Genomic DNA, 16,622 nt, shown 5'->3' with positions numbered 1-16,622 from the left:
TACTCACTCTTGCAGACATTCTGGGATAGGAATCCTTTCCTTGTAGGTTAGCAATACAACCCTGGCGGATGAATGTTTTTTTTATCTTCGAGGGAAGCTGTTCACAGCGAAGAGACGGCAACAGAGGCAGTCCTTATTTAGCAGCAGTCCGTGAAATTCGAAAGGCAGATTCATCCCATTCCTTAATAGGCCAGTCAATATTTGCAGCGAACTTCTGCGCACGTCTGCGCTCCACCGATCCACATATTGCGGCATGAATGGAGCACACTGCGTAAGCGACAAGTCAGTTGCATTTCCGGCAGCTGATCATACAGAATCAGGGCTGAAGAGGCAATGGTTTCGTCTTTGTGCGCTTTCGCTGAGGCAACGTCCTGTGCCTAATTTGTTTTATCTAGGACCTTAGCAGCGAGTTGTCGAAACCGCCATCTCGCTTCTCTAGAGCAAACTGCTTTGCTGAAAGCGTAAGTATGCCAGCAGAATTCTGTATATCAGTAAAGAGTTCTCTATCGTCGCCGCGCTCCGTATGCTGTATCCGCGAGTGAAACCTGCCAGGATGCCCCGATGATTGCGGCTCAATCTCGCGCACGCAAGAGAGGAAAGCGGAGAGGAAGCGCACCGTCTTCCTTCGCGCGCGAGGCACCAGGGGGAGGGAAGGGGAGTGAGATGGGGGAGGGGATTCTACCCCGGCGGCTACTGCGCACGGCGCGGCCGCGCATGAAAGCGACCGAAAATATGGACATGGAGAAAGCAAAATCTAAGGAGGGGCCCTGACGTCACTCTCTGTGAAGCTAAGTGACGCCAGAAGTCGGCGTTACTCCGCCATCGTGTAGGGCCAGATTCTCCTTTCTTGTTTCCATTTCTCGCCTAAAGTGGGCAACCAGACGAGCTACCACGCCGGGCTGTGCGCAAGTTTGCGAGGTTGTAAACCGCGCGAATAATAAATAATGTTTTCAACAAAGCCCTGCGGGTGGAGCCAAATAACCCTCAAGAATACTTTTGCCGGCTCAGTGTCCTTAATTTATTCTGACGCATAAATCCTCAAACGCTTGTTTCTTCGAAATTGTCTACGCCGAGACGTTGCAGCATGACCTGAGCATGTTGCTGCAGGAACAACAGTTCGAAGCGAACTCGTCTACTTCTTCTTAGATGAGCACACTTGTATTGCGGGATAGTCTTGGAAGCGATGATCCTGAAGTTGGTGACGATCACTTGCTGACATCGGAGGAGCTGCTCCTGGATCCTAGCTGGGACCGAGCGCGCTGGTCGCTGTGCAGGCTGGCGATCAGATTCTGTGCCACGATCTGTTCCCGCCTTATCCGCTGCTGCACTGACTGAGGCACGTCCGGTATGAGAGCGGCCACGAGACCCGTTATGGAAAAGACCACGTGCTGTGAATGCGCAAAAAAATAATAACAAAAAACAATTGCGAGTGTAAAATGACGACAGCTGGTATTTATTTCAGGTGCTCGGATTTTAGCGAAATGTATATTCTACGTTGATGTGGGCACTACGGTCACGTGGGCCTAACGGAACAGTAACGAGTCGCGTAGTTGTTCAGTAAATTGATTTTAAATATCAGTGCGCGCACTCGGGATCCCTGACCTGAAGTGGGTCATATCTGGGAAATATTGAAATTGGCACTTCGAGAATCACTTGGACTTCGCCGCAATACATTACCTTAACTTACGCAATACACTAGTTTACTTAATGGAGGGCAGAAATTTGAAATAAATATGTGTTTGATAAGATGCTCCGTGTTACAAGTTTCAAATAGCAACGTCGTCAGGGTACTTCCTTTTCCTAACGTGTGCATTTACGGTGCTTTGTCGGTACTTAGTGCTCCCTGTCGAATAAGTTTCGAGAGTATGATATCAGAAGACAGTGCCCTCACGACGTTGCGAAGGAAAAGTTGTGGAAACACAGCAGGCGTTCTGAAATATAATTTTTGAGAATCCGCCCGTTTAGTTACGCTCGTGTATCGCGGTGAAATTCAACAAATTGTGTAAGACGCAATGTCCGATATTCCTGGACATGGATCGTTGTGACCTATCCAGTTAGACGCATTAAACAGCAGAGTCGCTGGTGACACCTCGTTACGCTGTAACAAACTATAATGCTAAAATATTTTTGAGCTACAAGAATAAGGGGGAACGACCTATGAATTCGATATTTCGTTAGTTACGGCAATATGAAACCAACAGGCAATAAAATCCAGAAAAGCGCTTATATATGAACCGTTCTTTTAATTCAAAGGTATAAAGTACTTTTATATGAAAGAATTCACAAACTATTTGCTAGAAAAATGAGAAATTCGGATAAATTCGTTCTGACCTTTACTTTACTTTCCGCACGTTTATGGCAGCAGATAAATACAATAAGCAGTCGGTGATCGCTACAACACAAGTTCTGCGTGCTTTCTTGAAATATAGCGTCGCAAGATATTGCCAGCAGCCCAAGCTCATCGGGGCCATTTTTTCCGGTAATCCAGGAGGTATGCGGTATATAGGATGCCTCCACTGAGCTGTGCTGTGGTGAACCTGGAGCACTATGCGGCCCAACTTTCGTTGCCCGGGGCCAGCCCGCCGTTTGAAGCCCAGGCCCAGCCCGTGCTCAACATCTGTATTTAATGGACTTATCCCGGGTCCGCCGGAGGAATTCAGTGTACATGCCTTAAAACTCCTTTTGCTTAGTTAGGTTTATCCAAGGACATTACAATACAAACTGCAGTCACAATAAAGCATTAAAAAAAAAGATCACCGTGCACCGTGTGTTGTAAACGCCAATAATTATACGCACTTGTAAACGAAAGCGGCGGCTTCACCCGGAGGTGGAGCACTGACAGGTTTAGCATGGCGCTCGATCCCTCGCACGGTGTTCTAACTACGCAGGAAGGAAAATGGTAGGAGAGAGCATTGCGTCACACAGCCAGCCTTGTCAAGCGAACGTTCTGAGAAGCCGGTACCTTTGCTCAATGGTGACCAAACACGTGACTTCTTGCGTCGACATCACGTAGCAAGAATCGATTTGCTGAGACGTTTGTTTCCCAAGACCAATGCCAGTAGTATTACAGCGAAAGGTCTATATAACTAACCTTCAGTAGTTTTTTTGGCGTCCGGCAACACAAAAAATCATCATGTGGGCCGATCCTGGTGATGATCGCGCAGAAAGGGTACAAGCTCAATGACGCATACCCCTATGGGCTCGGGATCCTGTAACGCGACCTTGAACCATTCTTGTCACACGCGGGACCCAAAGAGGGCCTTTTGTACGTGGCTCTGAGCTGATGCACGGACGTGAACCGCCTCTCCCTCATGAATGCGAAGGGAGACCACACGTTTCACCATCCAGACGAAAACTAGGGCACAGCTCTGCAAGACCAGTTCAAGCGTTTGGAGAATCACCACCTGCCTACGAAAACCAAGACTTGCCAAGCACTGCCGCAGGAACTGCATACCATTGCAGTTGCGACATTGAACATTCGTTCGCTGAATGTGCATGCGGAAGTTCTCAATCGCGATGCAATCCTAAACGAGACACCCGTCCTGTGTCTTTTGGAAACGTGGTCAGACTCGTTCGTCCAGTTCGACGGCTACAGCTTAGTCGTGTGGGCTGGCCGGGCGGTTGGCCCGCAGCAGGTGTTGCTAAATACGCAATGAACGACACTCAAGCGCAACCGTTCTATCTTGGGATAAGCAGTAACATCACCGACTGTGCGGATGTTTGTGCTATACAAACAGAACAAGGATTCGTGATCTCGACGGTGTACATCTCGCCCGCTAATTGCAAGTCCGACATCGGGGAATATATGAACACGTATTTCCAGTGGGTTAGAAAAGATGATAGCACACCGGTTAGCATCAACGGAGACTTGAACGTGGTCATTTATAAGTCAGAGAAGGAATGATTCAATACATGGTGCAATGTTACTCTTACGCCATGAAGCCTACCACGCTTCACCGGATGGGCACTGATTCGATTCTAATCTAGAACCTCTTTAGGGTGCCAGTCGAACCACTCAGTGTATATCACAGTGATCATAAAGCAACCATGACTACCCGGACAAAATAAAGAGTCTCAATCGAACATCACCCACTGTCTTTAGTAAATCATCCATTCAAACACATTAACTCCCATCATCAGACACTTCAAACAAATGACAACCATTCCACTCTATGAAGATGGAATGGCAGTGAAATCTGATGATAGTCAAAGCTCTGAAACGAAAGGGAAGTGCTTTCGCTGCCATTCCATCTTCACAGAGTGGAATGGTTGTCATTTGTTTGAAGTGTCTAATGATGGGAGTTGATGTGTGCGTGCTTGTTCGGCTACACTGCCGTGACTCTGCCTGTAGAGCGGGAACACTAATAAACCAACCGCGCACTTTGACGTGCGATACCGTGTTTGGCCGACAGCTTTGGCTTCAATCGCGTTACGCGATACTCTCTCCAAAGTTTTTCCTTCCTCCATAATTCTAACCACAGGCGGAGGTGACATGGCGCGACGTAGCATGCCCGACAATTGCTGCTGCGCAAACACAGTGTGCTAACAAATAGAAGGCGTGTCCCACAACGCTACGAGGAACTTTGGCAACCCGCCTTACCGGAGTCGCGCATGAATGATGCACGAGATGCGACCGATAGAGAACTGGGAAGAAGTGCCGGCGTTTGGTCAGCGCTAGGCACAGCTTGACGTTAGCTGTCCTTTCCAGTAAGACCAGTGTATGCCTCACGCCGTGCTAAGCAAACAGTTTCTCAGTGGGTGGCGCTAATGTTGCTGCGCAAAACGCCAGCAGTGGAAGCCCAGACGATGCCCTGGCTTCGGGCACAGCCGACGAAGCGGAGCGGGATCCCTCTCGTTACAGAGTGCGGAACAAGATGGAGCACCAGCTAGTCCGTTCTCACACCCTGCCTGAGAGTGGCTTTGTATGGCATGGCTCCGAAGCTTTTTTTTTTTTTTGCGGCTGAACGCACTGCTCATCTCTACGTTAAGCCAGCCTATCTACATACCCCATTGTGTAATCCTACGCACCCGAGGTGCGTGCTCGTCGATGTAGTTGTAATCGAACGGCGGTGGCATGAACGTGCCTTTAGTAACTAGGAGTGATCCTTGAGCCCGAATCCAATACAAATCGAATAGTCTGGAATCGGATCGAATATCAAATAAACTTCTATTAATTTTGGAGTAATGGACAGCCTTTATTGCAATTACATAAAACAGCGTTTAAGTCCTAACATTTGTAAAGTCTCTTATAATATTATTATAATTATTTATAATTTTATATTTATAATATTTATAATATTATATTTATATAAACTTAATAAATAAAGTTTATTGAATATACAAATAGAGCACTAGAAGCAAAAAAAAAATTCTTGGCATGCACAAAACTATTCAGAATGTGCGAATGATCGCTGTAGAGCCTTTAAAGTATGGCTATCTGTATGACATGGCCTGCTTCACTATGCAAGTTCTGCTGTTTTATGTCTGTACTATGCTCGTGGGGGTGAACATTTACCGTACTTATGATCTATCTTTATGTTTAATTGGATGCAGCTGTCGTTTCGAAATATTCCAAAAGGTATTGGAAAAATATTCGCATTTACGAATAGCGACTATTCGGTTCCACGATCCAATAGAATAGGACACTATATGATTTGTTATTCGAAAGTTTCGGCTACACGCACACCCCTACTTTTATTTTCATATTGCTGTTCCAATAAAATGGTTCTTCTCATTAGTTCTGCCAGCAAGAAGAGCTTAAAATTATGCCTTGTGCAAAACCAGCTGAACGTTCAAACGCCTATATTCTAACTTTGGGGTGAAAATATTGTAGGAAGAAATGAGCTGCCACACCGACCCTGTCGAAGCAGCGACGAAGCACATCCCATTTATAAATTAGTTCACTAAAAGCATTGCGAATGCTCTTAAGGTGGAAACCATTCATGGGAACTGCACCGGCCATAAGGTAATCATGAATGTGGTGCAATAAATGAAAAGCAGCAATATGAGGAAATTCCACTAAAATAGTCGTATCGAGAACAGTAAAATAGTGCCATCGCAAATGCGCTAACAATGAGATCGCATCAAGAGCAGTGATTAGTATATAATTTGTTTCCTTACCGACAACAAACCTTGCTCTTTGTTGAAACTAAAAAAATAATAATCTTTACAAGAAAACCATTAAAATAGCCGTTTCGCTTTTTTTTCTCTTTTAGTATAGCTAAGATATAATTAAGAGCCAGTTTTTACAACCAGTAACTTAAGCACCACACAGAATGCCTTGGATATACGAGCGTGTACAAAGCTTCCACGAATGCTCGAAGGCTCAACCTAAGCCCATCAGCGAACGGGTCTATGCCCAAACCGGGGCCGTGGCTTTCCACTAGAGCCTGGCCTAGGAGGGCACTGGGTCCGGACCTATACAGTACTCTAGCTGAAACTCCACTTCGCGTCCTCAGCCAGCTCTTCAAGTTAACCGAAAGAAGTGCTTGCTTTTTTCGCCGTCCTATTTCAAAAGGGAAGCCAATGAATTATCACTATCATCGTCATCTCATCATCATCACCATCATTATCATCATCGTACAGATTTAGGCGAGCTTAAAATGCAAAGCTTTGGCAAAGTTTCTGCGCAGAAATAACACAAGAAGAATGGGACACACTCGGTCTATACTTTCGTCCACGTGATCTCAGTTTAATCATGCACCGAAAGACTGCCATGGCGCGACAGAGTACTATCAGCACAGCTTCTGCATTCAGGAATTGCATAATGAGGAACGGTGCTATGCAGACAATTTTGTGTAAACGCACTGTAAACGCGCTTAGCGATATTTTTGCAGGGTACACTGTAAACATGTTTACACCCTTAAGGCTATTTTCTTGTCGCACTCTACACACTCTAACACACACTCTACACTCTTAAGCAATATTACACCTATTGGGTCGTATCTTGCCACACAATAATCGTCATCTATCTTGTTCGCATTTCCTTTCTTTAATTAACGCAGCGAGCCCGGTACTTCCAAATCCCGAATTCCATGCACGTTATCAGCACGACAGAGCATTTTCGACAGGAAAGTAGCGAGCGCAGCGTTTTCAGGAAAGAAAACGCAGGCGAGGCTGATGACGATTATTGCTGTGCGGCAAGATACGACCCAAAAGGTGTACATTTGTTTAAGAGTATGCCGTTAGAGCCCTACAAAAATTTAAATAGGACGACAACGAAGTTCTATCTAGACGTGCGATGACAAAAGACGCAGTTAAAAACTACGCAATCATTGTGACAGCCTTGGGTGCACAGAAATATCCGACAGGAGAGCTTCATATATCTCCTTGTGAAAGTCTCCTGTCGGATATTTGCGTGTGCGCAAGGCTGTAAGAATGATTACATAGTTTTCAACTACGTCCTTTGTCATCCCACATCTAGTCAGAGATCCGTTGTCGTCCTCTACAAATTTTTTGTAAGGCCCTATCGGTAGGGGTGTTACCCTTTCGACAAGAAATCACCCATAAGGGCGTAAACATTTTTACGGTGCATCGTGGACACCGGTGACCACAAGTAGACGGTCTATTGCTGTCGCAAAAAGTCGATCTCTTGACAACCTAGATAGGTGAGAAGCGTGAAGGTGACAAATACAATGCGATGTGTCTTCATAACGTAACTCGGGCTGTAGGATTCGCAATTCCAGGTGACCAAGTAATAGACCAATCTCAAAACTAGTTCCGACATGCCACCGCTGCTGCAAGGGATACCGGTAGGTTTAGTCTTTAGCGGACTGCAGACGAAATGTTAACAAAGGTAACGTTGGTTACGCCACATTACCTTTGTTAGCTACACACTAACCCGCCCAACATAGTACCTTAAATTGCTAAAGAAAATTTTTGTTTTCGTTTTTTTTTCTTGTGACAAACCGTTCTATTTCACGGGTTATTGGATCATAAAGACAGGGGATTAAACAGTGAAAATACGATAGCATCGTCGTTAGACGAGACGTATACATCCCTACCTCCCCTAATAATTCGTTGGGAAAATTCACCAACCTCATTCTACTCGGCATTCCCGTGAATGTTCCATTGAACCGAAATGCAGTGAAAAACAACTTCGAATACATGCATCATGGGGCGGGCAGGGCTGGTGTGCACGACCTCTGAACGTGTTGAGATCGGTCTATTGGGCTTTTTTTTTTCTTCTTTGCTTAGCCCCTCAGCGGGTTTTGTGACCGTGGACGCTGCGGCCTGGCCGTTCTCTGGCTGAATAGACCAACCAATCACAGCGGAATGTGCGCGCGCCGGTGGGTTCCTTGCACCAGCAGAGGTAGCTCGCCTTAAGAGATACGCGCGTGTGTGTGCGTGTGCGTGTGTACTCGTGTTTAGACTCCATATGCCTCAGACAAAGCTTCACACACCTTTCCCCACGGATGTGTGCTTACCTCAAACACAACGACAAAGATAAGCCTGGCGGCGAATATGTGCCAGTAGGTGAGGGTGAGCTCGTATTCGTTTTCCGAACCGGGTGGCTCTCGGTATCCCCGGTACCTGGACAAAGGAATCAATACGGCTTTATGGAAACGTGTAAACCCGTACTCGGGGCATTCCTGTGACCGAACACATATCTTGTAAAACGCGGTTGTTGGAGACTTTTTTATTGTCATTGCTTCTTGTCATGAAGGCAAGGCTTACAGGGGCGGGGTTTTATGCAGCGCCACGTGACCTGGACAAGCATGGCGCAGCTTTCTTTTGGTTTCTATTGAGAAATTACCTGATTTATTTTACAGAGGCAGCAGATCCGTATTCAGCTTTTCTGGACATCAGGGTTTAGTTCGCGGAAGTGCCACCGCGTGGCGTATTGACCTTAACCTCTTCAACCTTTCGCCAGTGACGTAGTGATGGCGTCCACGAAAAAAAATGAAAAGCTGTTCCCGCGCACTGAACTTCACCACAAAGCTAATACAGCCGACACTATTAGTGTTCTTGATAAACAGGGGCCGCTCGTCGGCTGGATATTACTTGTCATCCTAAGAACATTTAGTCGCGACGAGGCGAACCCAGCGGTGAATGATTCGAGGCTTTTCAGAGGCTTCTCGAACGGCAACCGCTGTTTTTCATTTCTATTTTTTTCTTTTGTAAATGCTGCGAAGTCAACGGGCTAGGATAATCGTCGGAAGCACTTCGCGGCAGCTTTAGCTCGGGCCAAATGTCGCTCATTCAATACATGTAAAACGCAGTAACGCTTTTCTGAGATATCCACTGGCCCGATTTAATAAAAATCGTTGCAGCCGAAAGAGGATGTTAGATTATAGTGAATGTGAGAAGCAAAATTGCGAATTAATTTTGGATGTTTCATAAGGAATCTTCAAGAAACATAGAAGCACGAAGCTTACGAAGTCACAGCTCTGCTCGCAGTATAGATATCGCAGTTCTGTAAACTGCATACGTGACAGCATCCAAAGCGGACAAATTTGATATGTTGATTTCTATCTTACGTGAATTTGTTAGATCGCTTGCAATGGTCTCGCTATAATTGTACTCACAAATGAGTGTTTTTTTTTTCTTTAGAGTCAAGTGTAACATATCAATTTAGTCCGATATACATGTACGTTTAGATGCAAACGATGAACTTGTGATATACTTGTTGATTGGGGAGGAACAGGTAATTTCGTTTTTTGATGATATACAATTCTTGCCAATTTTTATTAAAAAATTGACGACCTAAATCAAAAGTTTGCAAGCAACAGTAACTATATTTTAAATTGTTCTTTTAAATGCGACAAACCTCATCAAATTTGGCGCTGTAGTCGCCCAGAAAAATGATTTCTCAATTTTCGTGTATCTAAAGAGGAAGCCCGAGCAAAATCATTCTCAACGTTGCGCAGCGTCCACGAGAAAGGCTGTTGTGGACGGCCTTTGCTTTTCACCTATCGGTTTCGTTAAGGTACCCTCCATTATTTCCCTTGCAATTTTTTTCCGTACTGATGGCCTAGAGCAGCAGCTGCAAATCGAGATAAGATGTGCTTAGGTATTAAGATGGAAGCACGAGCAAGTTCGTTTTGCTTTTTGGGGCAAAAGGCATGACACAATAATTGCGCGAACTGTTTCTTTGTCGTCGTCCATTAGCATGCTGTGGTCGAAGCTGCCCACAATATCACGCCACATTTACTGGTCACCGGGCCAGGTACACCTTTGGGCGTGACGTGTACAGTACTTGCATTTAGTTGTCAAAGCACTGCCCTGTCAGGGTTATTCACGTGCGTGAAAGACGACTACTATTTAAGATTATTGTGCAGTAATGCATGCAGGATTTCTCTGTTTTCCATATTCCCTATCATGTTGCCGTTCTGCCTTTTTAATATAGGCGCAATGCAGACAAGTAGGTATCGAACGACAAAAAGGGTGCCCGCGTACTCAAAGGCCTAGCGCACAAGTCCTTGCACTTACTTGCATTCAAGAGTTATGTGACTGTCGAGGACGTCATTAAGGGATGTCGGCAGTTCGAGTAAGCCTCACGTATTGGCAGAATTATGGGGCTGTACGTGCAAAAACCAGAACTGGATTATGAATCATACCGTACTGGCGGATTCCGGAAACTTGGACCACCTGAGGATGTTTAAGGGGCATCTAAATCTAAGTACACGGGTGTTTTCGCCTTTCGTCACCGACAAAACGCGGCCGCCGTGGCCGGGGTTCGATCCCGCAACATTGTGCTAACGACGCTATTTACGCAGCACTTTCTTCTCATGCGTAGTCGGGAATCGGAGTGAAGTGCAGGAGGATGACACGCCTTCCCGAAATGAAACATTCGGAATACCCCTTGTTTGACGGTTGGACATGTGTCAAGGGCCCACGATACGAACCACCTTCAAGTCGGTATCAGCTTGCAAAGTGAAAACTCAGATGCAGCGTTTTCAAGGGTATAGGCTTTTAATTATCATAAGGATATTCTTACTAAAATTTTCTTCCCTGCCATGAGGTGCAAGCTGACTAATAAGCATTTGAACTTTCTTGATTGTTAAGACCTCCTGTAATATAAGGTTGCTGACTTTTACAACCTCCTAAATTAAGAGGTTATGAATAAAATTATTGCGTTAAAAGTGTAAACGCACACACAAAAAAACGTCCTAGTTCATTGCCGAGTATTGACTCGATGAAAATGAAGCACGCCTATACCGTCGCGTAGTAGTGACGTGAAGATCAAGACAGCTCCGAAAGGGTGAATCACGAATCTAACTCACTATAAGGCAAGCTTGCGCTGGAAAAGAAAGTAACATTCTTAGCACAACTATCGCTGCGAGCAAAATAGCGCTTCCTCTGAATCTGATCTACAGATCAAGGCATCGGTTGATCAGATTGGAACGCTCATGTGCTGCAGAGGAATCTGGGGAGCTCATATGTGGTCGAGAATGTACGCCATTGTGGTCGAGAATGTACGCATAACGTGCGAAATCTGATTATATGACGCTAATTTGCTACTGAACCCGGGACGACCATTCCGGATATTAGAAATACACGCAGGCGCGTGTTGAGCTAACCGATAGCTTTGGAACAGTAGTTAAAGACTAAAGAAAGCTCACTCAAAAAGAAATAATGTACAGTTGCTTTAAATAATAACGGCTAAATAGTGCTCGTGGCAGAAACGGCCCCCAAGACTGCACAGCGGCGCCGCCATACCAAAAATTCAAGAGCTACACACCTTCCAAGTACTGGTATTCATCAAACCAGCATTCCGTCTGTCAGTATAGTACTGTAGTCCAGGGCCGATTTCCACCACGGGCACTGTGTCGGAGCTCACATTTCACGTGACCGAACGTATGTTAGCATTGATTGTCGCAAAATCAGTATTTTTTTTCTTTGGGTCTTAACATTAGATAGCCAGAATATATGCAGCAAAACCTCATCTTAATGCTTCAGTATTTTTCGTGCTAACATACAGGCGTGGCCACTGCTAGAGGCAACACGAGAGCCCGTCGCAGCGTTCCGTAGAGCGCCACCACCGACGCCTCGTGAAGTGTTGCCAGACAAACTCATCAAAGCAAAACACTTCTTAGGCCTTTCGCCAATCGCTACAAACGCGCCTGCGCCGCAAGACTTCGTGAGGAGCTGGTTGTGGGGGCATTCAGCAGAACCTGTGCTATGGGCTCCGTCTTCCGAATAGCAGTGTACAGCAGAATAATAATAGCAGTAGTGTAATAGCAGAATAGCAGAATAGCAGTAGCAGTACATGTCCCTGTACATGTCCGCGCTGCTCCATATGTTACAAGATACTGAAAATAAGTCCAGTGCGTTCCCCCGGGCAGCTGTTCTTATTCCCAATGGCGCCAGAACACCTAGCCTGATGCCAGCAACGCTAAGAAATCTAACTGGGAGCGTGCGCAAAGTTCTCGCCCACCTTGTATAATGTCCCGTAGCGCAGAGGTGCTTCTTGTATAATGCAGGAGAATCGATTGCAAAGACAGAAGAGCACGGTTGGGCAGATGCGTTTAAGTTCATGAACTTTATTTGCGCCAAGAAAACCTGTCCAAGCTTTCACACTTGCTTTATGAGAAGCCTACTGCACATTCAATATGCCGGCTGCTTTTAACTGCAGCATAAATAAACGAAGGAAATTACGGGACTATTGCGACCAGCGCTGCCACTGCGCGTTTTTAGTTTTCCTTTATAATACCTGACACCCTCCCCCCCCCCCAAATTACAAAATCCTACGCCTGCACGACTGCAAGAGCCACTGGGCGTTACTCAACTACTTACGACGCTACGCAATTGTATTCAACTCCATGAAAATATCTACTACTTTATACATTTGCTGCCACGCCAGGTACGACACGCTAATGCACAAGTTACGATGCTAAGCTTTAATTATAGTAAGTGCTTTGTTTTTTATTCTCTTCCACCCCCTCTAGCTGTCACACGCAATCTACACGCTCAAAATCGGATCGCGGCACCGACATACAACGCCCCCTGCACTCAGCCACACTAAACCACCACCCGCCGCTGAGTGCGAGGCAGTTGAATTATACATTTCACTACAGTCAAAGATACACGGGCACATCTAGGAGTTTGAATTCGTGTTCGTTATAAATTCGATCCACGGTCATCCCAGGAGCACCGCCTACATTTGGTGTACACACACACACACACACACACACACACAAAAGAGCTGTCAGTAATTTCAGCTATTACGGTTTCAAGCCCGGCTCATGAGTTACCTCCGGCCAAGGGCCCGGGTTCCCCGGCCTGCACCACCCACCTGCACTCTCGGACGACGATTCCGTCCAGCGTGGCGTTGTCCGGGCGCGTCTCGTTGTCGAAGTCGCTCGTGTCGAAGGCCGAGAGGCTGAAGTTGACGAATCCGCGCATGCTGAAGTCGCTGCTGTACGCGACGCGGTACACCAGTCGCGGAATGAAGTCGCTGGTGTACGCGATCTGGAACGCCTGGAACACGCGCGCGTCGCGCGTTTGTAGTCGCGCCGTGAATATTTTACTCCAATAAAGTAGCACTGGCGAGCAACAGTGAACCAGTTTACGTCAGGGAAGTGTGCTTATAGGAGCGTTCATTTTTTCACTCATCTGTCGGCAGATGCCTGCTTCACACGGGGTGTCGGGGATGCCTGCTTCATACGGGCTTCGCACGGGGCAGATGCCTGCTTCGCACGTTGTTAAAGCGGCGTGTGCAGAAAACCAATAACAACGTGCATTCTCTCTCGCGTTACAGCTGCCTGCCAGCCTGCCTATATTTCTTTTTTGGATTGGCAGAGGAGTTGTTATTGTTGATAGAGGAGTTCAAACAATAAAAAAAAAGATGTCGAGAGTAGGATATCGACAAGAAAGATACTGACTCAGGCAGCCGGCCTTGGCAAGCCAATTTTGCGCGATCCCATCCACTTCGCTTTTTCCCCTCAAACAGTCGGCCCAATGCGTGACCTCACAGGCTCAGCGTATTGGCTGAAAATCTCTCGGTTGCCGATAGCATTTAACGAACGTTGTGGAGATGCGCGACTCTCACGCGTCCCCTGATGTGTTCTTTTTCCGCGTGGCTTCCGTCTCCTGCAGTCCGGCATCGCCGCGTGGCCTGCGTGATGCCCGCGGCAGTCGGTCTGGTTGAGGCGCAGGACGAGAGATGGCGCAAGTGTTGCGCTGCTAACGCCGCCTACGGGCGGGGTTACTAGGGCGCGAAAAGGGGGAGGCGCTTCCTCTTTGGCTCGAGTTCGGCAAGCAGCGCGGACGTGCCGCGTGTGCGCCGATCCATGCGTCTGCGAGACCGTCTCGTGAGGCCTTGCGCGAACGCGCCACCGTTCGCGTTACCGTAAGCGCGAACGACCAGGCGTTAGGATCAAGCATGGGGCGAACATATTCGCTCGCTATCCGGTCGCGGTGAGTCGAACTTCTAGATTTGTCGCGCGCCCATCGGCATGTCTTGTGGATAGCAAGTCGGCTAGCAGGCATTGATCTATAAAAGGTGCAATAAATGCCCTTGCGATTGTTTGCACTACTGTGTTGTCGTTCCTTTGTCCCAAGAGCGCGGGAGGAGAATCCCACAACGTGCACCTGGCTGTTTTGCCGTGGCTCGCCCCGCTGAGATGGAGCACTGAAACATACCGCACGCTCTGACGTGAACAGCGAAAGCAGGAGCCATAAAATAATCTATTTTTTGCCATTCTGTAGCATCCCTGAATCCTGGCTTATGCACAAACCCGCATGTTGTACAGTGCAAAAATAAAAAAAAACATGATTTAACTACTTCGCGCGTGCGCTGGTGCCTTGTGATTACCAACGGGAATTTAAAACATGCAACCTCACGGGATATAATGACGCAACAGGTACTGCACGACACTACAATTTCTAAAGACTGACCAAGTTTTCCGCACCGAACATAAATGCAGCGACACGCCCGCTCGATAGAGGAACACTTTGCCACAGGCGCAAGTTAGGTTATGCACAATCCCGCTAGTCACACTAAGTGGACCTATTGACATCGTTGGCCATGTTCGGCCACTGACGCTCTTCCTTTCAACCTTTTGTCAACTGTTGCACACATATTTCCCGGGCCTTTTGCCCACAGATGTAGACAAGCTTATCGTAGCTGTAGTTCCCTGCAAATTCATTCAAACCGTACGAGATGCCATTGGCGACGGAATAACGAAATAGCCGCGAACGTCTCAAGCGCGCCCTGTGATGACCGTCGCTGTCGCACTGCCGGTGTCACTTTGATCGCTTGCGGCACCATGCAGGATAACAAACGAAGAATTCAAAATGGAAATGGACAGTTAAAAACACATGTCCTGACCCAGTTCATGTCTGCGAAATGACTGCATCATTCCCCATCAAGTTGGGAGCATCGAAATCAGCGCAGTGTCGGCAGTTTGGCAGCGCGAACCACTTCAAGTTTCTGCCTTTATTTCGTGACTTTGGCACCAGATTTAGAGTAGAAGCTATCGCGCTGCATGGTGATAAACCAAGGAAAATATCAACCCTTCTGTAGCAGCCTAGCTATGAGTATAGCTTCTTTGTCTTTCCGTAATTGTATGGGCGATCAAACTCTCGCAGAATTACTGGGTTCAGCGTTGTAAAGTAACACGGAAGCTGTGACACACATGACAGTGGCCCATTCCTGATTGATATGGTTCAATCTACTGGAGTTCTTTAACCCGCATTTAAATTTCAGCACCCGAGCCTACTTGCAGACTCTGCAGAGACCAGCTGTTTAGGGATAGGACAGAAATCACACCATGATCTGAAGAACAATGAACGTGGGCCAGTTTGATGGCATGCTTGCACTTGATGTGTGACAACTTGCCCTGCCTTGTCCAATGCGCGGAACTAACTAGGACAAACAATTTATCGGCCTTCGCCACCACGTCTTGTAGACATGCACGGCATGCACAGTTTTATGGTACCAGAACAGGAAAACTGAACGCGTACTGGATCCTACAAGACAGGCAGGGTCTATTCTCGCGGCAGCCGGAGGAATTTCTGAAACGAATTTCTCCCGGCACTTACCTCCTACTGGCTCACGCATGGTTAGGTTAGGTTAGCTAAGGTTAAAGCACACGTGCAAGCAGTTTTTCCAGGCTATTTGTCACGTGATTCAAAGCGCCAATAGGAGATGAGTGCCGGGAGAAATTCGTTTCAGAAATTCTCGCGTCTGCTGGAAGAATGGTCGCTGCCTGCAAGATATGCGTCCTGTACTGGCTAAGCTGTGTGGTCTGGCACTGCCGTCAGTTATAGAAAGCTTGAGCACACACATTTACGTACTTAAATTCTGTCATTGCGAAAGCTTGGTAATGAGTAATAGCGCAGTCTTTGATTGACATGTCACAGCGCTTAGCATGTGACTGTCGTTGAAGGCTTTCGTGTTGTTCATTGACGATATCCTAGAGTGCGTAGAACTACATGTTCAGCCATGACTGTGTACGCAATAAGGCACGCTGCCCTGTCGTCTGCATGCTACTGTGGACACGTGTGTTTACCTATTTTGTAGTGACAGGTTTACCGGGAATGAAAAAAAACTTCTTTTGGATATGTTGCTGCAAGCTATGACCAGGTGATAGGTGGTCTGCAGCCACTAAAAGTTTATTTTTATTTTTTGTCAGACCAGCGAAGTTGGGTGTCTGTGACTCTTCACACGGTATATA

The 16,622-nt window shown here is 46.8% G+C and overlaps 1 protein-coding gene across 1 annotated transcript in view; it reads right to left on the bottom strand.

Moving 5' to 3' along the window:
• Positions 1-1,195: 1,195 nt before the first annotated feature.
• The window catches only part of LOC142563326 (anoctamin-4-like), a 66,180-nt gene continuing 50,753 nt past the window's right edge, over positions 1,196-16,622 (bottom strand). Inside the window, exons 15-17 of the mRNA XM_075673885.1 lie at positions 13,238-13,422; positions 8,427-8,532; positions 1,196-1,388 (exon numbers count right to left, since the gene is read on the bottom strand). Of these exons, the coding sequence (XP_075530000.1) occupies positions 1,206-1,388; positions 8,427-8,532; positions 13,238-13,422 (474 nt within the window). The 3' untranslated portion in view covers positions 1,196-1,205. The remainder of the gene's footprint in view (positions 1,389-8,426; positions 8,533-13,237; positions 13,423-16,622) is intronic.

Source organism: Dermacentor variabilis, chromosome 11 (genome assembly GCF_050947875.1).
Source record: "Dermacentor variabilis isolate Ectoservices chromosome 11, ASM5094787v1, whole genome shotgun sequence".
Taxonomy (NCBI): Eukaryota; Metazoa; Arthropoda; class Arachnida; order Ixodida; family Ixodidae; genus Dermacentor; species Dermacentor variabilis.
The sequence above is the reverse complement of the archived record's forward strand: the minus strand, read 5'-3'. Positions and strand labels throughout refer to the sequence as shown.